Source organism: Mustelus asterias, chromosome 2, assembly GCF_964213995.1.
Source record: "Mustelus asterias chromosome 2, sMusAst1.hap1.1, whole genome shotgun sequence".
NCBI lineage: Eukaryota > Metazoa > Chordata > Chondrichthyes > Carcharhiniformes > Triakidae > Mustelus > Mustelus asterias.
Genome location: NC_135802.1, coordinates 82,049,213 through 82,076,874, shown reverse-complemented (window position 1 = coordinate 82,076,874; position 27,662 = coordinate 82,049,213). Strand labels below are relative to the sequence as shown.

The window sequence follows — 27,662 nt, the reverse complement described above, 5'->3', positions numbered from 1 at the left end:
CAAGAGGCTAAATGGCTGATGGAAATTTAATTTTGGTCGCAATGTCATTTACAAAAGGCTCATGAACAGTTAATTTCTGTTCAGCTCAGAATCTTTCCAGAATATCTAATAATCAAGGGAAAATTGTTCAACACTACCAGTAATTAGGTGCATAAATAATGTTTTGCCGTTTTATTTCAATTGGTACCAGTCAATTGAGAAGTAATAAGATAACCTTCAGATTGGCCACGAAATGTTACAAAATGCTGTAAATACAATGAATAAATGTCACTCTAAAAATGCACGTCTTGGTACTTGAAGGTGCATATTGAGCATTACTCAATTCGTCTCATTTTGTACTCAAAGTAACTCATTACTTTCTTTAAAAATTGTTTATAGGATGTGGGCATTGCTGGCTAAGCCAACGTTTATTGCCCATCCCTAATTGCTCCCAGGAAGGTGGCAGTGAGCTGCCTTCTTGAACCACTGGAGTCCATGTGTTGTAAGAAATACAATGCTGTAAAGGAGGGAGTTCCAGGATTTTCCAGTGGCGGTGAAAGAATGGCGATGTATTTCACAGTCTAAGAATAATGGGTAAGCCATCCAGGACTGAGATGAAGAAGAACTTGATCACTCAGAGTTGTGAATCTGTGGAATTCTCTATTATAGAAAACTGTTGGGGCCAGTTCATTGGATATTTTCAAGAGGGAGCAGGACGTGGCCTTTGTGGCTAAAGGGATCAAGGGATATGGAGAGAAAGCGGGAGTGGGATACTGAAAGTGCATTATCAGCCATGATCATATTAAATGGTGGTGCAGGCTCAAAGGGCCGAATGGCCTACTCTTGCACCTATTTTCTATGTTTCTAAGTCAGGATGGTCTGTAGCTTGGAGGGGAACTTGTGGGTGGTGGCGCTCCCATGCATTTGCTGCCTTTGTCCTTCAAGGTGATAGATGCCATGAGTTTGGAAGGTGCTATCGAAGGAACCTCAGTTACTATTTGCATTGCAATAGCCATGTCACCCGCCCCAGTAAAGAGAGTTAAAAAACACGCTTGAGCGTTATTTACATGGCATTCTACATAGGTGATAGAGTTACATTTTATGTGGATACTATTTCAAAACATGATAGCAATATATTTGCAAGATCACCTTGAATTCAGTTTGAACTTACCAGTTTACAATAAAACTTTAATTAGTCAACTGCTTTCCTACAACTCCTGATACATGTACAATATCATAATTTATTTCATGTATTTCTTCTTTTTAAAAAAGTTCCTACAGCTGTCTTCTTCCTTGCCTTCTCCTTTACCAATTTTCTCAAGGCATTAAACTCATAACTGCGTGCAATTTCAAAAACGGTGGCACCCTCCTCTACCTTATCCAATAAGTCATTCTTCAGGTGAAAGTCTAGACTGAATTACTTCACAGCCAAATCACCCAATCTTTACCAAAAATTCAATGACATCTACTAGGAGGTATTACTCATTGGCAATCAAGAGGAGGAGCAGACTGATTTACTTCCCCTCTACTGAGTCCAGGTTGCAGAGGTCAACTGCAACAAAATGGAAACCACATTTTACACTCATTTATTATACCACCAATTTTTAAGATAATATGACCAAAGTTGCCCATTTAACTTTTGCTTTTATCTCTTGTATAAATGTCTTGATGGATGGTAACTAGAATCAAATTCATTTCACCAAAATTTATAATTGTCTAATCAGCTGAAAACCACTATGCAGAATACTTTCATAAAAATAAAAATAGCAGGAAACCTTCCACAGAGCTTCCATCATTGAGCGCTACAGCTTTTATGTTTACCAAGCAGGAGGTGCCCTGCCAGTCCATTATTTACTAGATTAACTGACTCAACAGAAAGAAACATGAAACTTAAATACTCATTAGCTACTCACTAATTCAAATAGTGACGTCACTATTTTATAAAGAGTTAACTCTTACGACCGATATTCCGATTATAATTTACTCAAAAATTCAGAACTCTTTACAGCTTTCAACCGACAATGTTCTTTTTTTAAATTGTAAACCATTTACAATTGAACACAATATCAAAGTATGGCATGTCACCTCAATACCCATTGTGAAAAGTCATACAATCAACTCTAAATTTAGACTACCAGCTGACTACTATTGCTGTTATATGGTTACCAGAACGTTCCTCCCTACAAGTGAAAAAAAATTAGTGCATTGTTGTGATGGCCCATATACTTTGCATTCAATCTTTACCACAAGGAGTAGTATTTGAGAAAAAACAACCAACCAGTTACCCACTATTTAAACTTCTAGCACCAAACCCCATGCACCCATGGCTGGAATAGAAATCATAGAAATCATAGAAACCCTACAGTACAGAAAGAGGCCATTCGGCCCATCGAGTCTGCACCGACCACAATCCCACCCAGGCCCTACCCCCATATATTTTACCCACTAATCCCTCTAATCTATGCATCCCAGGACACTAAGGGGCAATTTTAGCATAGCCAATCAACCTAACCCGCACATCTTTGGATTGTGGGAGGAAACCGGAGCTCCCGGAGGAAACCCACGCAATACTATTGCAATTCACAATCTCAGCTATACATGAGTGCAGTTCATTGTATACCAGATCTTTTCTATGCCCAACAGACAAAGAGACTCAGAAACTGGGGACAAAAATACAAATTACTGATTAGATACACTTTGGAAAAACACTGGACCCTCTCGCTGACGTCATTATTGTCTGTCGTCATCTGCTTTCCAAAATCTCCCATTCCCTCTGCTCTTCCTTCCCACTCTCCATTGTCTATTTTGCCACTCCTTTCACCATTTTCTTTGTTGTCCCTTCCTTCTCGAGCAGGCGGCGGACAATCTGGGTGGGAGGAATCAGGAAACATGAGGAAGCTGTGAAGGGTCTGGTGTAAAAGACGAGAGAGCCAAGATGTGGGGGGAAGAAGCAGAAGGAAGCAATAGCAGCATTGCCAGTGTAAGTAAAAAAAAAAAATCCATTCTGAACATATCTCTGAAATGGCTAGTGCCAAATCCATAACTGAACAATGCTGCACTTTCTTCCTTCAGCACAGATTTAATAGCTTTGGGGAATTAATTATCAGAAGTCATCAGACCCTGAACCCAACAACTAGAAAGTTCAACTACACTGCTTAGACATGCACAGGCATGCTGTGCTCATGTCAATCAATTTTACAGTTTAAAAATAGTGGAGCCTTGTACAAACAATATTAAATTGCCTTTTAGAATTCTGCAATTGTGTTGATTACCCAAGCTGACATTGACCTTAGCTTGAGATACCAAAAGCAAACAATTAACCTCGTCTATAAAGAATGAACACGGTCTGTTCTGTCTTCACATCCTGCACAATGAGTGTCATTCTGCCTTGATAGTTAGCGTGCTAGCTCTAATTTTATTAGAATAGTTCTCAAATCAAGGCTTCGGTCATTTAGAAGCTCTCAAAGAGACATGCACCAATTAGACAGGGGAAAAAATTGAAAGTTTCCCTCTAACCTCTTCAGGTGATTGAAGCTAGTTCAAGAGTTCTTTTTTGATTTATATCACAGAATGCCTACCTTTTATATGCTCGACTCGATCAGAAATGGATCAAACTCTTTCTTGAATGAATATAGCCCAACATCCAACTTTACCCAAGTTACACTGATCTTGGAACAGGCACGGGGAGAGGGGATCAGGTGGGGGGGGTGGGGTCAAAATATGGGACAATCCCTTAAAATACATACATGACTGTTAGTCACCCAGCATGAAAATGTTGCAATCTGATGTCATCAGCACAACACCACCATTTGAAAGAGAAATCTCGCAAATCAAATGTGGCGCCAAATCTGACAGCAAGACCTGGTAGGAGCCTGTGGGTGTGGCCAGAGGGGATCATGATAAATATCATAATTTCAGATTTCTGAGGAAACCTTATGGACCAAGATGGGCAGAATTGCAACCTATTTCTAGAATTTAGCCCCTTAAGCTCAGTATTTATTCTGGGAAGCTGCACTGTGCCTCCAAGATCAATGTTCCTTCCTAAGGCACAGTGCTCCAAAATAAAGAGATCACCCATTGATACTCCCCTACCCACTATCATACTGACCTCCTCAAAAAATTCAACTAAATTAGCAGTCATGACCCACCCGTCACAAGTTCTTCAAGTGTTTAATCACTGTCTCTGGTTAAGTTTCAGTTTCTCCCCAAAGCTGATATTAAACTGAGGAGTGTGCAGTTCCCAGATTTACCCCTCCCTTTGTAAATAATTGGCTGATATTTGCAATTTTCATTTTCAAAGTTCTCGTTTCCAAATCTACAGAGCTTTGGAAGATTTGTTTTTACTCCTTTCATGGAAGGTGAGCATTGTTGGCTAGGCCAACATTTTTATTGCCCATCCCCAACTGTCCTCTAGAAGGTGGTGGTGAGCCACTGCAGTCCACAGCGCTGTTAGGAAGAGAAAGTCATGATGTGGAGATGCCGGCGTTGGAAGAGAAAGTGCAGGATTTTGACACAGCGACAGTGAAGGAATAGCAATATTGTGCAAGTCAAGTGTGTGGTTTGGAGGGAAACCTCCAGGTGGTAGTGTTCCCCAGGTACCTGCTGCCCTCATCCTTCTGGGTGGTAAAGGTGAGAGTTTGGAAGGTGCTGCAGAAGGAGCCTTGATGAGTTGCTGCAATGCATCTTGTAGATGATACACCGTGTTGTCATTGTGGAGGGAGTGGATGGGCTGTCAATCATGCATCCGCAATTTCATCACCTATTTCAGGTCCTGGAAAACTGTCTATCTTAAATCTCTTTATGTTTTCAATTAGTTTTCTTACTTATGCTCCCTGTATTAAATCGAAAAATTCCCTCGCCACCCTAACCTTAACTTGTATGTGGTTCCCTTAAACCTCTTCCTCCACCTTGAGATGGGATACAAGATATTTGTTTAACAGAATATTTCCTCATTATCTATTACAGTATCGCAGTACTGAGGATAGCATTCGTACCACTGTCCCTTATTGCATTTAATAAAACTTTTATTGTCTGCTTTGCAAGTCATTTCCATTTCATGTTCGCTGCAGACTGTCTTGGCAGGAATTGGTAAAAGCTGATGACAAATAGTCGATGGAGGAACATTGAAAACAATAAACCTTTGATTCAGAAGCACCAGAAAATGCAAGTTTGACTGAGTTATTTTTATTCAAGGTGGAACCCAGTAGCTATATGCTCAGCAGGAAGGGGAGTATTTTCGGCCTGTGATGGGGATATGGTTGACACTGGCCCCCAGCAGTAGCCAGATGAATTTCTTCAGCTGTCGAAAAGTCCTGTAGCTGTTTCCCTCGACTCCAAATAAGATACACTGCAAAATAGGGCAAGGAGTGACAAAGTACTAAGCACTGCCTCAAATACAAAAAAATAGTATTCACCAAATCCTTAAAGCAGGAAAATAATTTTATTCCAAAAGCAAAAGATAAATCCCCATCTTAACAGCCTGTCAGTAAGACCAAAGGCAAAGCTGCTCAGGAAGCAGTAATGGCAGGTTTTTATGAGGGGGGGGGGGGGAAAGATACATTTTCTGATCATTACTGGAGGAAATCTGTGCAGAGCCATCTGCAGGTACTTGGCACAGCTGCAGCCTCTCAGGCACAGTTAAGCAGTTGCCAGAAAAGCCAAAGGAAATTCAGGACCAACAGTAGTCAAAAAAAAAGTAGGTTGTGGAAAATCATTAGCCCTCAATTTCCTAACAATGGATTGTTTTTTGGGGTGCTATCTGGAACAGGGAAGGGGAAAATCTACCATTTCAACTTTAATTTTCTCTCTGCGACTCAATTTATGCAGAACTGATTTTATTCCCTCTGAGGAAATTCAAATAATTACCTCCCTTTAGTGTGTAGGTTGGGAACTTCGGTTCTGGACAATCTGCAGGTCTCCTGTGCATTCACTGGCCGGCAAGTGGCTGCACATGCTCAGTTCAATTGTTTGAAAAGAGAAAACACCATGAAGAGGCAGGTCAGATGATCTGAATGAGAGTGCCACTGAAGTGAGTGTGTTCCAGGGAGCAGGACGCAGCTGGGGAACAGAGAGAAAGTCCCAAACCAGGGACAAGCCACGGTCCCTAAAGGTAGTCCCAGATAATCCACGGGGCAGAAATAGATTCATTGTGATGAAGAAACAGCATTCTTACGAGTGTTAGGTTTTGAATTCAAGAAAGCTGCATGGAGCAGACTTTAGGCAAAGTGGACATTTAGAGCAGTGGTGGTGTAGAGTGGTGTCAAGACTGCTAATTCACATGTACCTCATACTTGCCCCGAATGTTAGAGCATAGGATAGATGTCCCAAATTGTTTCATCTTTCTGAACCTGCATAGTAAAGTTTATTTTCATTTGTTCAAATTCCATGGAATCTTGTGGCTTTATTTACTTAGCAAGTATCTTGAATCTCAAACTTTTCTTATTTCAAACAAGGCATCATTGATCCTTAACCCGATCTCCCCCCACGTTCCGGGGTCTGGCCAAGGATCATAACGCCTTCTTTAAAAGAAAAAAGGAAATACGTTGCTTAAGAGTGCACAATAGTAATACAGAACCCACCTCTAAATACTTAAGTTATTTAAGATGTCACACAGGAAAAAAAATACCATGTTACCTAGCTGAACCACTAACCATGTGCTCATCAAATGAATAGTTATTTGTACAATTTACAAATCTGAAATATTCAAAAACTACCTGTATTTACATAGTGCCATTAGCATAGAAAAGTACTCCAAGGCTCTTCACAGTAGGTGGAATGATTGAAGTCAAAGTGCATTGAAGGTAAGATTTGAATAATTATATAGCAACCACAATGTACTGAGTTAGTCTCGTAAACATTACATTTCAATGAAACGGCTGCCAAACTGACTTCCAACAATCCAAGTATCACACAAACATTCATTGTAAGAGGAGGAGGACATGAAGCTTAGCACCTATAGCAACTGAAACTATAACAGCCAACAAAACATCCAAGGGTCAACAAGCAATTTAGAAACTTAAAAAAGGTATGGATGGCCTCTCAACAGTAAATACATGCAATCACTACAACCAGAGCAAGCACAAATCAAGTGGTAAAAATAAAGCACATGCATAACACTCATCTCTTTAACAAAGAGGGAATTACAACCCAGCTCACCTGTGGAAACCAGGCACTCAGAACAACTAAAATGATGACGATTTGCTCTCTGGTTTCCCACCCTGACTCTGATCCTGGGAAAATTTAAACTACAGACACCGAGGACGCCCACACATAGCCAGCGGGATCTTTCTTTGGAGGATAGATTGGGTCTAGGTCCGAGTAGTAAAGCTCTGCAACTTTCCAAAACAGGCTGAAGCTTGTGGTAGGATCAATTAGAGGCTTTCTTCAGGTAAGCTTACTTAATGAGAAAGGTTAATTCTTTGCTTGGTTATTTCTTTACTTTGTGGATAGGAAGATTGGAATGCTCCTCCAAGCCCCCCCCCCACCAAGGAAAATGTATGCCCCCTCTGCATGGACTCCCCCCCCCCCCCCCCCCCCACCCCCCCCCCACCCCCTTCACTCTCTCACACAACCACTCAAACTGTTGATCTTTCCACTACACACGGAACAGGCCAGTGGCCTTCCAGATTAGCAGCTTCTAATCCATTCTCTGGTTGTTTGGGTCAGAGAATCCACCACTGGCACATAATGATGTCTGGCTGTTAAAAATCCCCTACACCTTGCTGCCTTTCCTGTACAAGTCTGCTGGTTGTTGGACTGCTTTCTGGCATCGAATTCCCAGAATCGAAAACTCTTGTATTCAAATTCTGCCAGCTCAGAGACTAGGAATTAACATGCTACTAAGATTTTTAATGGTTTTCATTTGGCAGAACAATTTGCTGCAGTTGAACATCCAGATGCAGCATGGGACAGACACCGTATTTTGAAGAACGCACAGTGAAAATCCTGTTGCTGCGCGTGCAGATAAAGAGGAACTTCCTCCTTTTCTAAGACACAATTGTGGCACATACCTTGGCAGGTGGCTCCTGATGGGGGCTGAATGTGAGCTCCACGGATCAGAGGATGTGAAAAGTTAACAGATTGAGCTCATCAGGAGTGGCATGGCAGGGAACCTTACTCACCAGGCACTGCAGTAAAGACATTGGCTAAACGCCTCCCCCTCGTGCACTTTGTGGTTTCTAATGTCCCATGGTGGCTGTTTTGGCTACACAATGCACTTTACAGCATCTCGCATGCCCAGGACCATTCCTTTCATTAGGGAACTATTTAACTGAAGGCCCTGCTGACTTATTCATGTTGTAGTTTACTGTTTGATAATACCATTGTATGAATTTAGGGATGGGACCAGTCACTAATGTTAACCACTCATTGCAAGCCTATTTTTCTCGAAGTCAGCACATAACAAGGAGAGGACAAGGATGGAATGAAGCATTGCCAAACTATATTTTCTCTCACTTTGAGGAGCGGGTTCCTGTATAAGGTCAGGTCACACACATTCAGGAGAATAACGATCCGCAAGGGTTTTTGATTCAAGGTGTTGGCAACTCCTTTTTACAGAAGTGCATTGGGGTTGTATCGATGCCATCATATACACCTGGATATTCGGAAATCTAATATATTCTGATACTATTTCCTCATTCTTTTAAATGTCCCTTTCAGATGGGTTCTTCCTACACCTGCCCATCCAGCATAATAGGTCACCCAGAAAGCTCCAGGGAAAGGTACAAAGGAGACATTTCAATTAAGAAAATTAGCCCCTTTGTCTTGGGTGGCGACTTTTTTTTACAAAAAGCAAAATTGAATTTCAACATTTATTACATTCAACATCAGCCATAAAAGGAGTAAAATTTTAGTTCAGTGTTGTGAACTTCCAAGAAGGAACACCACCATGAACATAAACAAGCAACAAATTTGAACCCATTCCAGATTCTGACATCTCCGTGCATTTGATACGTTGTGGGAATTACAAGATGAGATCATTTTGAAAACAGGTACTATGTAGTCAATAAACAATTGGGACGTGTTTACAAACCAGCAAACTTCAGACATTGGAATGACATCATACAGCACCAAAACTCAAGAGGCAACTATCCCAAGAGAGCTATGGCGTGGAATAAACTCTCGCAGTCAGAACAGATAGTTTGTTATACCTTACTTATCAGAGCTTTCCCCATGAGGATGCTTTAACGGATTCACATCTTTCCATCACTCCTGCTAATCAACACCACTCAAGTCACTAATGGTTTATTCTGCACAGTTCTGCCACACGTTAAAAGGGGAGACCATCGCTTTGCGGCATTAAAAACATTAATCATTGAATATAATGAGAATCAAAGCTTTAGTTGAGATTCCCATTTCATAATGGTTTGACATTTATTATTTATAGAACAATTATCCCTATTCTTTGTACCTTTACATGAGGTAGCTGCAACTGAGCTCCTTCAAAACAATCCAACTGAAAAAGCAATGTGGAGCACTATGACACAGCTTTTTAGTCAACTACATTGCCATTGGGAAACATGACCAAATATCATGGAGATAGAAATTGGCGTAGAGGAAAAAGATGTCTTATTCTGATTTAGTGCAGCAGTATAATGGAGTATAATGTGGGAAAATATGAAGTTGTTCATTTTGGAAGGGAGAACAAAAGAGCAGAGTATTATTTAAATGGAGAAAAATCTACAGAAAGCTGCAATATAAAAGGGACTTGAGGGTACTTGTTCACAAAACACAAAGCTAGAATACAGGTGCAGCAGGTAAACAGAAAGACTAATGGAATGTTAGCCCTAGTTCAAGAGGGTTTGAGTAAGAGAGTAGGGAATGTTTACTGCAACTGTACAAGGTACTGGTGAGATCACATCTGGAGTATGGTGAGCAGTTTTCGTCCCTTTAAGGAAAGATATTATTTCATTAGAGGCAATTCAGAAAAGGTTCACTAGGATGATCTCTGGTACGGAGGGAGTGGTCTTATGAGGAAAGATTAAAAAGGTTGGGACTCTTCTCATTGGAATTAAGAATGAGAGGTGATCTCATTGAAATATATAGGATTCTTAAGGGGCTTGACAGGGTAAATACGGAGGATGTTCCCCCTCATGGGAGAGTCTAGGACCAGAGGGTATAGTCTCAGAATAATGGAGCACCAATTTAAGACTGAGATGAGGAGGAATTTCTTCTCTGAGTGTTGAGAATCTTTGGACCTCCTTGCCACAGAGAGCTGTAGGGACAGAGTCCTTGTGTATATTTAAAGCTGAGAGATATTTTTGATCAGTAAAAGAATCAAGATTTACAGGGAAAGGGCAAGTAAGTGGACATAAGGAATGCTGGGATAGCCATGATCCTACTGAATGGTAGAGCAGACTCAAGAGACCAAATGATCTACTCCTATTTCTTATGGTCAGTGACAATGTGGTCTTCTATCTGTCCTTGGGGAAGAAGAATGAGGTGCAAGATCCAGCAAGGAAATAGGGACAAAGCACTGTTGGTATCAAATACAAGATTTGGTTCTTTGAGACATATTTTGTGAAAAGTTCTCAAAATAATTTCTTACATGCATTTTAGCTCTTTTCTCTCCTCCCCATGATTTTCTCTCCTTTTCGCAAAAAGATAACTGGAGTGAGAAGTTCTATAGGTCAAAAGAGACATTCCCATCAACATACATGCACAGAAAAATGGCAGGCAGCAAAATAACAGTTGGTCTTTAAGCATGCCAGCACCCATGACTCCAGAGTATCATGACTAGACACTGCATACACACCCACTGTCATGTGATTACCTGGGCTAGGTAACAAAAGGCAAACCCAGTCCCAAACAGTAAAGGAATTAGAAAATTCCTCACAACCCCACAAATGATTGAAACCAGTCTAGGAGATCACAATGTCCATGTCTGCAACTAGTTATCCACTTACATTTTACATATTATCTCTGCCTCAGCCAAGAATTGGTGCAGCTTCCCATTAAAAACATGCACAAAGTCAGCACACTCTACACAAGCCACAATGCATTCCAGAGGTTCACTGCTCTCTGGGAAAGAAAATGCGCTCATCAACTGGCCTATTCCTACTATACAATTTAAATGTTGGTCCCTGATCCTCCCGCTTTTTCAAACAAAAATAATCTTTCAATAGGTATGCAAATCTAGCTCTATAAACCCCATCAGGTCACCTCTAATTTTACACAGCTCCGAAATAAATAGATCCGGCTTTTGAAGCCCAAGTATAACTGAGGTTCCTTAAGCTAGCAAACATTCGCATAGTCCTTCTCTGAACTTTTTCCAAGGCTATCATATGTGAGGGATAGGTCAACATGTAAAGGATCCAAACCTGGGCGCAGCACACCAGATGCAATCTACAGTCCAACCTGTATAGTTGATTTGTAGTGAATGATTCCATTAACGCAACTGTTTGTTTTGGCTATGGTTTCTGTGAACTGGTGGCAAACCTTCAGTGATCTGTGTAAAATGATACCTAGATGTTTTTCTCTCCCAACAGACTAACAGATAACAATACTGAAAGAAGTACATTCTGTATTGATTCCAGCTACGTGCATGACACTATTTACCTTAGTTAAATACCATTTGTCATTATTTGAATCACTCCCTTCATGCATCTGAATTGATGCACGCAAGACTGTTGATATGAAACCATGTTTTAAAGCAAGAACTGTTTTTTTTAAATTTACTGGCTGGAAACCACAAATTGAAATATTTAGAAGACCAAGGACTTGAAATCAGAGTCAAAGGTGTATGAATGGGGGAGGAGGATGGATATCTGCTATCTCATTAGCAAAGCATTCAGATAATCACCTGTGTAGAGACAAACCATTAGGTATAATCATGTGGACAATGGGACTCTGGCTGAGAGAGCAATTTCCAGCCATGATCTAATCAAGTTACAATTGGAATACACTGACCATATTTGTCACTGGGCAATTGGAGAGAGGGCCATGTGGCAAACCAACCCTTTGTGCTTTCAAGCACCCATCATCTCTGCAGATTGAACAAGCAACTGAGATTCTGAAAGAGCAAGACTGACCACAAGTGGGTTCTCTCTCTCTCTCCAAACAACTTAAATGTTGAACCCTCTCTGCTGAGTTTGACTATCCATAAACTGCAGACAGATTTGAAAAGAAACTCAATCCCACAGCTATCTTCAGAAGAATAGATAAATCACCCATCTACTTCTTTAAACTGCTTCAATGCTGACCTATAGGACCACCAAGTTCAGCCAGAAAAAGTCAAATCAACAACCCTCAAGAACTGTATATCCTGTTAACTTTAAATTGCTTAATCTGTCCTACCACATTGTAATCTTGCTTTTATTTGTTTTTTTAGACTGGGTAAAGTACAAAAAATATTATTTTTCTAAACCAAGGAAACTTGTGTGTCTCTTTTATAGTCACAGCATTTCAACAGTTAAACGTTTACTCAATTGGCAGAATATTCTTTATATAAAACCTGGTGCAGTCAACAGAGAAGTGGGAAAAGAGAGGGGAGCACCTTACTACCCCTCCTCACCTGATCATAACACTGTACTCCTCTACCGTTCTAACACCACACAAATTTTGGTATAATTTGCAAACTTACTTATCTTACTCCTAGCAACATGGCATAGACAATCAATAAAGACAGTGAACAGCAGAAGGTCTAAAGAGCTACATCAGTAGCATTCCTCCAAACTGATCCACAATTGCTGGCTTTTTAAGCTGCTGAACTGGGACAATTTCGAATACAGCATATCAAATTCACGTAGATACCCAAAAGTTCTATCTTGTGACATAACCTATAAAAGCTACCTTATCAAATACTTTTTAAAAAAAATCTAAGTAGACCAAGTCAACTGGATTACTAACCTAGTACTCAATCAAGTTTGTAAGAAACTATTTTATTTTCCAAAACCTATGAGAATATCTATTGTCCCCTTCACTTTCCCAGTGATCCTCTATTAGGATTACCATCAAACCTCTCAATGCTGGATGCTAGGCTGTTCATTACCTGTCTCTGATTTGTCTTTTTCTTTGAAAGATCAGATCTACTTGAGTTAAATTCCAAGGTAACAATTCTGACCTCTTGTTGAAGGGGCCCAGCATACCTGTCCAATCTGTTAAACAGCCTTGGGTGGATATCATCTGGACCTGAAGCCTTCTCTATTCTAAATTTATCTTTTTAGGGAAACTCTGTTATCTTTGAGTGATGAATACCCCTTAAAATAACACACCAGACAACATTATCTCAATTGCACATCACAAGATACACCTTCACACCTTTACCAACAATTATAATTTTTAATCCCATCTTTAACCAGAGGTTGACTCAGTGCCCACTCTCAGTCAAGAGACCAGGACAATTAGCCAACTTCTCAGTGCTGTTATTGATCCACCATTACTTGCCGAAAAATCCTTTAATTTGGACATGGAGTGAGAACAGGGTTGGGCTTAACTGTAGTACCGTAAAACCAAATAACCTAGCTATACTTTTTATCTAATTCACACTGATTGATAAAAACTATCACAATAACTAAACATCGCAGTAAATCAAGCAAGGAATAGATTGCAACTTTAAATGGTATTTTTCACATAAATCAAACACCTGGTACATGGGAGCAAAACAGGAATGGAGTAAGGATTTGGCCTACAATATATATTTATAGCACTTTCGGCCCATTTCAGGATCTACTAAAACTGGAAAACGCACTTTAAGAAATCCAACTGTGGAGATTCACAGTTCAATAATTTAATACTGTTTTTGGACTGCTTGCTCATTACCTCTTTCAGCTGATCAGCACTTCCCCATGAAGCAGAGCGCTGATGTGTGCTTTTCTTTTCTGTTCCTTCATCTGACCAAAAACTGGGTGTCTGGAAAGTGAGAACAAAGCCATAGTTTAAAAGGAGTTCAGCTAACAGGTTTTACCATCAACTGGACTGGATCCATCAGCACGAGGAACTCATATTGGTAGCAAGGATAAAATGTCAGAATGATTTCTGAAAACGTAACAAATTCAAATGGTTTGCTTCATTTTTCATTTTGGATGATTTTTAGGGTTAAATTAAGAAGTGTATGTGAACCAAAAGAGTATGCATTACCATTTCCTGAATTACAAACACTATCCTCCCTTACAATATTAGATTACTCATATCTGATTAATTTCTTGTCAACTTGCTGGCACCTTTTTCCAGCCTTGACATTCTAAATCAGTCAAACGGAATACAGGATCTTATACTGAACTTGAAGTTTCAGGTGTTTAAAAGGTGGAGTGTAAAATTCCAAACACTTTTTTTTTAAACTCCCCTTTGATGACAAAGTACAAAATATTAATCAAAACAGAAAAAAAATTAGTAGTCCAAGAAAATCAGAAGAAATCATAGGAGGGTGGGGGTTGCATTAACCTAGCCAGTACCTAAATTGTCCTTTTTAATGAGGAAAGAACAACAACAGGAGGGAGAAATCTATGCGTCCAGTCTCACTACCAGACTTGTGACGATTCCTCAGGGCTGCCAGCAACGCAGGCTGGTTTTTCAATTATATCAATGAAGAACACAGGACAGGCAGCCTGACATGCTGAATGCCCCTGGGGAACTGAAGCGAGTCTGGGAGTGCGAGAAGCTACGTGCACCAACTTCTTCTCCCTCCCAATCCCTTATCTCTACAAAACACATAATGGTCAAATAGAGTTATTTCCTGATTTGTGTTTTGTTTTCAAAAGGAGCATAGTCATTCCCTGATACGCAAATACCAGAAGATCCAAGCTGTCAGCCATGCATGAGCATGGAAAAAAATTCTTGAGACATAACTTATTGCAGGGGAGAGAGGTGGAATTTGAGAGTGAAAGGTCTTTAAGTCCCCAGAAGAACAAGGAGGGGGAGGAAGGAGGCTGATGAACTGTTACATGCAATCATAGCAGTTCCAAGAGAAAGTCAAAAACATACTGACTATGGAAATTATCCAAATATGAATCCAAAAGCTAAATTAAGTTCAAGTGCCCAAACCAAAACATGTTACAATGCTCATTTGTAAGATCCAGTAGAGCTAACACCCCTTTCACCACCATTCTGTCACAATCTCTTAGAAAACAAAGCAACTCGAACTCTGAAACACAAATGGAAAATTTAATTTCCACAAAATTACACTGAATACACAGGTGAGATTTCAAGTACATTTCCAAACAGATTGTTACAAACTCCAAACACTTGATTAGGTAGATTTTGTTTTGCATAAGGACTCATTGTTCTCAGAGAAAGCCATCTTCTTTTTATTAAGTATGTAGCTATTGTAGTCTGGATATGTACAGAAGTAAATAAACAATGGAAACAGTTTCGAAAATGTCAATACCAAATAGTACAAACAAGGTGTACCATAGGTGGTTACAACGTAGGCATCATACTAGAATCTGAAAGTTGAGTACAACCATACAGATTATTAGAAACAAAGATACATGGGAAAGACAGGTATTTGAGAGAGCAAGATGGAGCGAGAGCGAGTGTGAAGATTGGGAATTGCACAGGGAAATCAAGGGCATGATGGTTTGGGGGGGGGGGGATAGAAATGACTATTCAAATGAGGCAGGTGGGCAAGCACGCAAAAAACGGTGAGATGAAGAGCAAGAGTGAGCAAAGAGAGATGGGGGGGGGGGGGGGGGGGTGGAGAAAGAGCGCAAAAGAGAAGGGTATTTCTTATCCCTAGACATATAGCGCAAACTGAATTCGAGTCAAGTTACAGATGCAGCTCCTTTTGATACACATGCAATATAATGATATTGTATTCAAACTTATCCCAACAGAGCAACTCGGGCAACCACAAAACATGGACAGCAGGGCTCTGTTACAGACCTTTTTAGATGGGAGTGGAAAATAAAATTCCCTTCTTAACTAATTAATTAAAGGGATAAGAGATAATCTGGTCAAACTCATTTAACATTCCCTGGAGCATCAACCATTTATTGGCTGGACAGTCAGCAAAACTGGGTTGTGCAATTATGAAAACCCGTGGCAAATATATTGGTTTACAGTGCAAGTCAGAGGCAACTTTGATTCCGTAACTTTCTGGCTCCCCAGCGTAGGATTTAGGGGGTGCCCCAAAGATGCACTGGGGAACCCCTCTCGGAAGTTCTCAGGTAAGGGCTTATCCAGCAATTTTCCCTGGACAGTTCCGCTGCTCTGGGAACTATCTGACAAAGCAATTTAAATCACCAACTTCAGGAGGTTCTGCCAGTTTTACACTCATTGTTACTCGTTTAACATCGTTAAAAGAAAGAAAAGCACACCTAGGGCCCGATTTTCCCATTGCGACCCGCAACGTTTCTGGTGGGTCTGGCTGGGAGAATCGCGTACCGGCCATTTTGCCGGATTCACGCATGCGGGTCTCCAGGAGTCGGAGAACAGTCGCAGTCGAGACCGCGCTGAAAACCAGTGGGAAGAGGCGCAAGTCATTTGAACCTTTAAATGTAGTTCAAATAGTTTAAATGTATTCTGCATGTGATATCAGGCTCGGCACGGAATGCACAGGATCTGATAGCATCTCCCACTCCGCTAGGAGTACTTCATTCTGACAGGGCTTAGAGTAGCTCCCCATGTTCAGGGAACTAGTGGGAGACCCCGCCGGAATGAAGGAGGAGGGTAATCGGGGCCCGCCGTGGGGTCAGGCGACCGGGGGGGGGGGGGCATTGGAACCCTGGCACTACCCAAGGGGCAAGGTGCCCATGCCCTGGGGGCACCTTGGCACTGCCCACTGGGCATCTGGCAATACCAAGGGGGTGGGGCATCGGTCTGGTCTGGAGGGAGGGCAGCGATTGAGGCAGGCTTGGGGTGGGGGCGGTGGTTGCCTGCCTCCCGGGGGAGATCTGCTGGGGTGAGGGGTTGGACATCGGGGCAGCACTGCAGGGGTCCCGGGGAGACCGACAGATCGGGGCCACTGCACATGCGCAGAGTTCCAGAGCTGTCAGACTCCAGCACGAATAGGCCCCGCCCCCTGTGGTTTTTAATGAGATTCACAATTGTGACCTCTGCATTGCACATAGTGGCGAGATTCAGGTCTGAAGCAGCACTGAAGAAACAGTCGTGATCAAGAACAGTTTTCCCACCAATTCAGCACTTTTGGGACAATCGCCACCCTAATTTCAGTGCAACCACTTGAAATACCTGCGCATCCCCAACCCCAACTAAGCACTCTATCCCCAACGATACCCACCGCCCCATACGGGATTCCCCACCCTGCCCCTCAAAGTAAGGTCACTTGTCAACCATTTTACAATAAAATAATCGATGTACAATTGCTCTTGATACTTACTGCCTCAGTTTTGCTATCATACCCTTGTAGTTTCACTGCTCCCTCTATGATCTTTTTATAACATGAGGCCAGAGCTGTGCACTGTTCTCAAAGGGTGGTCAAGCCATTATTCTTTACAAATTTAACATAGCTTCACTGCTTTTCAATTTTCTCTCTGGAATTTAATGTGATTGCATTGTTTGCTTTTCTTAAATGGTCTTCAATTACACTGTACCTTTTACTCTGATCAGTGTATCAATATCCCCAGATCCATTGCTCCTCAACTCTATATATTTCCCAAGGTGTGTGGCCTCATTCTTCCTAACAAAATTCATCACCTTGCACTTTGAAATTAATTTGCTAATTACATACCTATTCTGTAAATTTAATGTTTTCTTAATGTATTAATCCATGGGCAAATGTCAAACCCAATGTAGGTATTTGCTATTCGTAGAGGATTCACAGGCCACCCTCTATATTGCAATTTACTTGTCTTAAGAGCAATGTTAAATTGCCCCAGTTGCCCCAAATTTTTACTATCAAGTATTATTTTCAAGACTTTAAGATGCACCCAGCTTGCATTGAACTTGATGGACTCAACTCTCCCAAAACAGTATGTATGGCCTTCCTATCAATTGGACATATTCAACCTGCAGCTTGAAACCCCAGGTAAATCGTGATCATCTCCCATTAAATTCCAGTGTGCATCCATTAGCAGGAAGACAGCCTTTGGATTATACATTCCCATCCCATGTATGGCAATCATTACACTTGGAATGAAGGACAGCATGATACACAAGTTAAGACATCAATGTCCTATATTTTAATACAAAATTTCCCTCTCTCGTGTGCCCATTGTACATTAAGTTTTTCCATTTTGATTAGCATATTGCAGAAGTATAATAAGCACCATCTTCCCAAAAGAATTTCTAAGGGCACGATCCTACTGGCCATTCATGCTGGTAATGGGAAAATCCCACGGGAGTGACATTCCAGCCCAAGTGTCATAAAAGTCTGAAACAGGAGTGTTCCACTCCGGTTTTTTAGGCAAATTCGGCACTGTATTCTTCGCACACTTTCAGTTTTTCTGACAGCATCGGACTTCCCCCTCACTGGCGGCATGTTTGTCCCCCACACCAACACTCAGGCCCCACCCCCTTGGCGCTGCCAGTGAGGGGGAAGATTCCAGGAGGCTGAAAGATGCTGCGCAGGACCAAGGCAAGTGCTTTTAACTCTCATTGATCGGTTTTGCAGCCTTGATCTCACCAGCAGAATAGGGCCAGGAAGAAAGCAAACCGATTTTTATCTTCGCTTGCGATCTTCCCAGCTCACCCCATCAATCAACTGGCGCAGCAAGCCAGTAAGATTGTACCCAACATGTTTAAGTTCTAGAGCTGCTGTACAGAAGAATGCATTAATTGCACAAACATTACAAAAAGAATAGCATAAAAATTTATACTAAACATTTTATTGTGGATGATTGATTCCATGAAATGTCTCTACATGTGCAGGAAATAGAAAGAAAATATTATATTCGAAAAAAACTGCCCACCTCCTGAAGTGCCCACCATAACAAATGCCAATAACCATAAAGGAGCTTGATACTATCCAGGATGGAGCAGTTCACTTGGTCAATATTTTACTCCTTGACCCCCAACATCCACTCTCTCCACTTGATGTACTGTGGCTGCCGTAACTCAAACAGCTCAATACCTTCTAGAGCAAAACTGTCTGGTTGACCCACATTTCACCCACTTGCCTAAATATCTACCACCAGTGTACTAACTGCAAGATACTCTCCAGAAAGTCAGCAAAGTTTCTTTGGTAGCACCTCCCAAACTGACGGCCTCCATTATCCAGAAAGACAAGCGTAGCAGTTGCATGGGAACACTGCAAGTTTCCCTACAAGTTGCACACCATAACAACTTGTACATATAATTGCTGTTCCTTCATTGTCATCTGGTCAAAATTCTGAATGCCCTAACAGCAGCATTGTGGGAGCACCCCCCCCCCCCCCTCCGCCCCATCACACAGGTTGTAATGGCTCAAGTATCAACCAGCAACATCAGTCACTCCCTATCAACTAGGGATGGATAATAGATGTTGGTGCCAGTGACAGGAATTTTTACAATCCATTCTCCTATCACCTGAAAAGTAAATAATGGTAGAGTATACTATACCATCATGGCCCAACAGATCCTTGCCTCCTGCAGGGAATTCTGACTAACGGAGCTGGACTTTGCAGTAAAAAGAATGGTGAGCATGAGGCTCAATGCTCAGTTATTGAGCGAACCGACAACAATTTCCATTGTCTGCACATGCGCAGCTAAATGCATAAATTGGGAAGTTGCTATCCTATTTGCCATTCTCCCCACATACTATGCTATAACAGTGTCGCATCGAGAAATTCAGCATCTAAATACATGCAATACTATGAAGTTGAAATGCTCACCCACTAGATATCTACTAAACTCACCAGAAAAAGTTAAGACTTGTATTCTTAAATCTGATAGGTCTGAATTACTGACAAACAAGTTAACTGTGGGGTCTCATTTCTGCAGAATTTAATTTTGTTGAAAATTTAAAATAACATTAAAATCCTTTTATTCATTTTGACTTTAATTCTCTCCCCTGTTATTAACTTTCTGTATATATGATTTTACAGGAAATTAAATATTCTAATTTACATTTCCAGTTTAGATTCTGCAGGTCACAGTAAGGATTCTTCAATCTGATTGGTTCAGGTGAAACATTGCTGCTTGCTCGGTTCACACAGGTCCCCGGGATCGCTTGTAGAGGGCATGGCGCTATTTCAGCTCTAACACAAATCAGTGTAAAAATCCACAGAAACTCTGGGCAAATGTAATGAACAGCAAACACTGTCTGTTGAGCAAGGCAACTACTGTGTACAGCAGCATTTCATATTTAAAATCAACAATACCCTTTACTCAAACCACAGGCAATTCATTAAAAAAAATCAAAAGACAAGTCTATATCCTAAGTGTTAACAAGTAAACATTGTTACAATTCTTGAAATCCAGGAAATAAAGACTGTAACCACTAACTGTTGCACTTTTCATCAGTGTTCTTAATTTAAAAGGAAACTGGGATTTTGCATGTTGGCTGTGGAATGTTAACAAGGATATACAGGCATGTAGATTTTTTTTTAAATCTGTAACAGTGTAGATGGACAGCTTTTGCAAGCCAGTACAGGGAATAATAATATAGCTCTAAACAAAATACAAGAAAAATACCGCACTATCAATCCATGGCCTCTGGCTGCCTTTCTCAGGAAGGGTGGTCACCACCAGAATACCAAAATCTAACAATGCACTAAACTATCAGAGAAAAAAAAAGTTATAGATGAAAACAAGTTAGTTACAAAAGTGAGCAAACAAAAAAAGTTAGGAAACCGTCTGACTAATGAACTTTTTAACTGTTTCATGTTAGAGTAGAAATTCCTGCTTGGCTTTGGCCAAAACACAGATCAGCTAACATCAAAAGCACAAAACCCATAGTACCGTACACAAATACCACCAGGGCAAAGGATTTAGGTTCCCATGAGGGCGGCACAGTGGTTAGAACTGCTGCCTCACAGCACCAGAGGCACGGTTTAATTCTGGCCACAGGTCAGTGTGTGGAGTTTGCACATTCTCCATGTCTGCGTGGGTTTCCTCCAGATGCTTCAGTTTCCTCCCACAGTCCAAAGATGTGCCGGTTAGGTTGATTGGCCATGCTAAATTGCCCTTCAGTATTAGGGGATTAGCAGGGTAAATATGTAGGGTTACAGGTATAGGGTCTGGGTAGGATTGCTGTCAATGCAGGTTCGACTATGTACACAAAACATTCAAAACTAATGTACAGCTATAAAAAAAATAATCAGATAGGCTAGTGGAACGTTGGCCTTATCTCAAGAGAGTTGGAATTCAAAAGTGAGGAAATGATACTCCAATTGTATAGAGCCTTTTTCAGAATCCAAGATAAATACTGTATGGCTTTCAGTTCTGAGCAAAAAACCTCGAGAAAGATACAATGACTTTGGAAAGCGTACAAAAATGAAAAAGACGCCAGTGCCACAAAAGAGGCAACACCAGGCTGTCCACACGTTCCAGAAATACTGCAGCAATAGCTCTCTCCTGGCAATAAGCTGCAATGAGAGAGGTCCCATGATTCTTGGCTCAGCCTGCAGTACAGTACTTCAGATGAATGATACTTAAACGTTTAACGTTCATACTTAAAGAATAAATGATGGACAAATAAACAACAGGAGGAGAAGGTCGTCCAACAAGAACTTAGATTTGTGTAGTGCCTTTCATACAATAAAGCACCCCACTCAAGCCACTTTACAGGAGTATCATGAATCATAGTCTGACACTGAGCCACATATGGAAGTATTGGGTTAGATGAAAAAAGTTTGGTAAAGGAGGCAAGTTTCAATGAGTGTCTTAAAGGATGAAAGTGGGGTAGAGGTGTGCAGGGAGGCAATTTCTGAGCTTAGGGCCGAAGCAGCCCGGCCACCAGTGGTGAAGCAATTAAAGTCAGGGATGCTCAAGAGGCCACAATTTGATGATGAAATACCTCAGACGGTTGTAGGGCTGGAGGAGTATACAGAGATAGGGCAAGACCTTGGAGATAATGGAAAACAAGGATGAAAATTTTAAAATCAATATGTTGCTTGACCAGAAACCAAAGTAAGTTCAGGGTGCTTGGTATTTGATGTGACTCAAGGCAAACAGCAGAGTTTTGGATGATGACCTGTTCTGATGGAAGGTTATCGATCTGAAATGTTAATCTGGTTCCTCACTCCACAGATGCTGTTGAGTGCTTCCAGCATTTTCTGTTTTTATTTTAGATTTCCAGCATCCGCAATATTTTGCTTTGGCATTAGAGTTAAAACTTTTAACGTTTGTTCACATTTGCTGAACGAGTGGATGCTCTCTAACTTGTAATGCATAAGCATTGTATAGTCCAAATGCATATTTTTAATTTGCTCACTGTTACAATTACATTTTGCATTATTTATAGAATAGAAAACATTGTTATGCCAGCATAACTGGAAACAGCCAGGTTAGTAACTACAGTCTTATTTTCTATTCTGATTGACCTGCACCCACAATTCGTACTCGCTGCAGTTAAAATGATTTAGTTTGAATGGGCAACCTTATAATGAGTCACATATACATTGTATTACAGTGTTGCTCTGTTCCGAGGACAGTGCAGAAACAGGTGCAAAATAATCTATTTCTGTAATCTTCTATTGGAGAAAGCCTGCTGATCTCTCCGATTCTGTTAGAAAACACAAGTTTCCAGCTGTCATAAAAAGCTAAATGACCTGGGCTGCCAGGTGGCAATACCTTCATCTGCAGACTAGACCAAAAAACTCCCCTTCAGACAAATGAAATCATGTGGCTAGGCAAAAATATTTGAAATATGAATTGGCACCAGTTACAAATCGATCACAAAATAACAAATTGATCAAAACAAATTTACGACACTTAATTCTAAATTGTGACTCAGGATTTTTGCTGCACACCATGCATTCCAGACAAGTCTGGAAAATTATAAAAAGTGGCACTGAAATGAATTTAATTTTAAATGTTTTTAAAATTCATGGAGTTTCAATCTTATAACAAAATGACATTTGGACTTTTAACAGACCCAAGGATTACCTGACCAGCCACACTGTCAACCAACTCCTCACCCGAGTCCAAAGAGGGTAACCCAGTTAGTTTCAATTTAAAGACACATTAACCCAGCCAACTCCCCAATTCTTTCACCAAAACACTCGCCCCTCCTGCAACCCTCCCAGCTCATACCATCACTCTTTAAGCCTCAGTATCTCCCTCCAAAATGACCAGTTGCTTTTCTACCCTATAACCTAGTTTTAGCTGATACGCTTCTTCCGTATCTCTCCTGTTCAATCTGACACAATTATTTCATGCCCCTTCCCATTCCAGCTGACACACACTTCTTCCCTTTCCTGCCATATAAAGTAAGGAGAAGGGTATAGGAGATCATAGCGATGATAAAAATGATCAATTAATTGGGGAAATGTTATTTCCATTGCTTGTGTGTATTGGTAAAAAGACAAACTTATCAAAAAAACTAAAGTTGGAAAATATTTATTTTTTAAACAACTGTTAAGACATGGAATCCCCTACCTTAAACATAGACAGAAGCAAAATCCATATGTAGCATTTATGATAGAATATGGTTTTAAAACTTGTATTTTTTTTGAGACTGACACTAATTGAAAAGAGAAATTGAGTAAGGAAACTTATCCTTCCAATTACTAAGGAAATTAAGACTGAACCTTAGATTGGAAACCAAAACTTCTGGAGAGACTGAAACTGGTCACAACTACATAAAATGACACAGAGCCAAAGCACAGATTATGAGCCCAATGGAGCAGTACAGGTCGGGTGAAGCAGTCAGATGCTAGATGCAGAAGCTGAGAATTGGCTGGGGATCAGGCTAAATCCAAGAAGAGGAGGTGAAATGCTTTGAGGAAGACAACGTTTTGAAGAACTTTCCAATGAGATTGACGACAAATGCTGAAATGACTGCTGAGCCAATTCATAAAATCTGTTGCATCTGCCATTGTGTGTCATTTATAGTTTATAATTCCACAATTTGCCCTGTTAATGCACATTTAACTTGCGTTGATTTGGTGTTTCAGAGTATAGGTGGTTACCCATAATTTAGTGTTTAGTATGTAGTGTTCCCTGATTAACTCTTGGATAGTAAACATTCTTATGGTTTAAAATTGGAAACTTATGGCTCAATTCTTTCAATAAATAGCTGGGATTTTGGACGACTTTTTTCTTTAAAAAAAAAGTTACCGGTCTCGCACGAGATCATAACACATTTAAAGACAAGGATTGTACTGCGCGATTCCAAAATACTTTCAAATATGATTTTGTTTTAAAATCGGGTCTGCAGATGAAGGATTTAACCCAAATAATTAACTTGCCTTCTCTTTCAAATACTGGAAGAAATGACAGCATGTTACAAATGTTTCATGCCTTCACCAGATTTTAAGCACCTTGTATTTATTTCCCCCTTTTTATTCTCGCAAGCTGCCTGGACTACTGGTTTTTGCAACTATTAAGTATTTCACTTTGAGGTGTAGGCCGAGATCCTGACGATCTTTGAAATTTTCCATTCTTTAAAAAAAATGGAACTCGCCAAGGTTCCACAGACAGCAGCTTCCAAACCCACAATCGCTACCTTCTAAAAAGGACAAGAGCAACAGATACATGGAACACCACCACCTGGAAGTCCCCTCCAAGTCACTCATCGTCCTGACTTGGAAATATATCACCATTCCTTCACTGTCACTGGGTCAAAATCCTGGAATTCCCTCCCCAACAGCATTGTGGGCTAACACCAAATGGACTGCAACAGTTCAAGAAGGCAACTCACCACTACCTTCTCAAGGGCAATTATGGATGGACAATAATCGCCAGTGAGCGACGCCCACATCCCAAAATGATTTTTTTTTAAAGTGCAAAGCTGAGAAGCATCTGTCTCTAACAGTGAGACACACTGGCAATGGGCTAGATTACCAGCTCTCGAGTCAGGTTGGGACAGGAAGCCTCAAAACAGTGGCAGAAGACTTCAGGAAGGGAGCCGATATCTTCCCATCTTCATGGGATATTACCAGCAGTGGAAACCTCAGTGACTCGCCAACCCACTGACTGGAGATGGGTGGCCAACTACATCAACTGTGGTTAATTTAAAGGCTACCTCTTGACCAGTATTGATGCTTTTGCCAGCATCGCATGGGTCCACAACCATGTGGGCTCTTGGGGGTGGTGGAGTGGACCTCCTATTTGGCTGCTCAATGGCCCACAGAAGGCCCCCCACCATGGTAGCAATGGAGAAACCCTACACACCCTCCACAATGCAAGCAATGTACTTAGTTTGTGAGGGCCCCTCACCATGGCAGCATCCTCCTCTTTGTGACCTCAGCAGTAGCCTCCTATCGCTGGCACTGCAAAGCTGCCTGCCCTTTGACTGGACCAACAGCTCCGAGGAGCAGGCTTCCATCCTCAATCAGTCTTGTATTTCGCAGCTACTGGTAAAATACCACCTGGGATCCCTTTGCCCACCCACACAGACATGGATTCTACTTTCAGTCCTCGCGACCGGTCATCTTATTTTGATAAGAATCCAGTCAATAAAACACAGAACTAAAAAGGATGTGGAAAAAAAAGATAGAATTGATTTTACAAAATCACTCTCCCAACTGGGAGCTCACACTTGCTGTTCCATTGTACAACAACAAACTGGTTTATTCTACAAGTTATAATTGAATAAATAAAAAATAGCTTCCAATATATTTTAATCTATATTAGAACACCCTCACAACATATTTTTCTGTGATATATTTCCAGGAGTCTGTACATTTCCAGTGGATTTAACCTCCGAGCTAAATTTCACTCAACAGCATAATAATATCCCAAATCACTGTTAGCTCGAAGAATAAAAATTCGCAGTGACAGAAAAGTCCCTAATTTATTTCCCTTTATTTGTTCAGCTTTGCTACAAACAATGCACTTTATAACTGAAGAATCTATAACTTTGTTTTCAAGAGTATCTTTTTGCAGAGCAGTAAGCAAGCATTAGGGGTCAGAGTCACACAGAGAAATTAACCCTCACGACATGGACACTGCCTACAAGGCTGGCATTTTGTGCCCACCCTTGCTTGGCCTTGAAAGGAAGCGGTGGTGGTGTTGCCTTTGTGAACCATTGCAGTCTCCACAAGATAGATTTTTAGAAAGGTGGCTTCACATTGCTAATGGTGGGAAGTTCGACCCAGTTATAAAGGCACGGTTCGGTGTTTAGCATTGTGTGCACCTTGGAGGGGAACTTGTTGGTGACAATATTCCCATGAACCTGCGTGCTCCTCTTCTAGATATTGCAGGTTGTGGGTTTGGTTACAGTGTAGCCTGTGAACAGTACAGGTACAGTGTTGCAAAATCAGCGACCTCACTAAGGCTGTGCCGGATTTCTGATCATGCCAGATTTCAGGCCAGGCAATTCGGGGCAAGTTGGATTGGATGAGTCGAAGATCCCTCAGAGTGTGGGAATAGACACTCAGAATAAAACAGATAATTAGTCCAGTGCCATGTTGCACCATTGCAGGATCTAGCCAAATTGTTAGGTTAAGTTTCTTTTTTAAATTTACTCAATTAAAATTGATGCATGGTATATTCTAAAAATGTCCAGTTTTGAAACGACCGGATTTGAAACACTGTACCTGCAGACACTGTGGTCACAGTAAGCCTCGTGGGGGTGGGTTGGATATTTTGTTGCGAGAAATCTGAGACCATAAGACATAGGAGCAGAATTAGGCCACTCAACCCATCGAGTCTGCTCCTCCACTTTTCTCATCCTCATTCCCCTGCTTTTTCCCCATAACCCCTGATCCCCTTAGACAAATGTTACTCGGTAGCACAGTGGTTAGCAGTGCTGCTTCACAGCTCCAGGGACCTGGGTTCGATTCCCAGCTTGGGTCATTGTCTGTGTGGAGTTTGCACATTCTCCTCGTGTCTGCGTGGGTTTCCTCCGGGTGCTCCAGTTTCCTCCCACAGTCCAAAGATGTGCGGGTTAGGTTGATTGGCCATGCTAAAAAATTGCCTTTAGTGTCCTGGGATGCGTAGGTTAGAGGGATTAGTGGGTAAATATGTAAGGATATGGGGATAGGGCCTGGGTGGGATTGTGGTCGGTGCAGACTCGATGGGCCGAATGGCCTCTTCCTGTGCTGTAGGGTTTCTAAGATTCGAATTTGCTAAATGCTTAAAAATGTGAAAAATCAGTTTTTTCAGAAGAAAATTGCCTCATTTCATTTTATAAAACATAGTAAAGTGTACGACACTGCAAATATCGTTTTCTTTTATTTTAAAGAAACTGTTTAATCTGTTTTTTTCTGGAAAGTGAAATATTCATACCTTTGAGTTAAATTGTAAACTAACATTTTCCATCCAACAAAACATTCCCCTCCCACAATTTGTTGCCCTCAAGTGACTCTGTTCACTCAGAATATGTTGGGTTAGATACCTCCATAGTTATGACATGACGTCAAAAGTAGTAATTCATGCAGGAAAATTACTTTTCTCTTCCACTGGAGATGGAATTGCTCGCTGCCAAGCAACATTCTAATTAAGGAACCCAGCTGAGACCAGAATGGATGAAATTCAGTAATGGAGCAAAGGAGAGGTCAGTGACTCACAGCCAAAGAGCAAACTTGCAGCTTTCACAATCAATTATGTGAAAAAAATGAGCCATTGTCACCCAGTTATCCTCGTGCAATAGAATCAATCACTCAAAGTCTTCAAAATAGCAGTGAAGGGAACTTATGAACTACTCCTGATCAGACTTGGTCAACAGCTGATAATGCCTAACATCTCCACTCCATCACTTC

The 27,662-nt window shown here is 41.0% G+C and overlaps 1 protein-coding gene across 2 annotated transcripts in view; it reads right to left on the bottom strand.

Moving 5' to 3' along the window:
* Positions 1 to 27,662, bottom strand: part of glcci1a (glucocorticoid induced 1a) — a 189,041-nt gene that overhangs the window by 88,726 nt on the left and 72,653 nt on the right. The window contains exons 3-4 of one of the 2 annotated variants that reach the window (XM_078238205.1): positions 13,738 to 13,827; positions 10,526 to 10,600 (exon numbers count right to left, since the gene is read on the bottom strand). In XM_078238205.1, coding sequence (XP_078094331.1) covers positions 10,526 to 10,600; positions 13,738 to 13,827 — 165 coding nt within the window. The remainder of the gene's footprint in view (positions 1 to 10,525; positions 10,601 to 13,737; positions 13,828 to 27,662) is intronic. The other variant, XM_078238216.1, reaches the window with a different exon arrangement.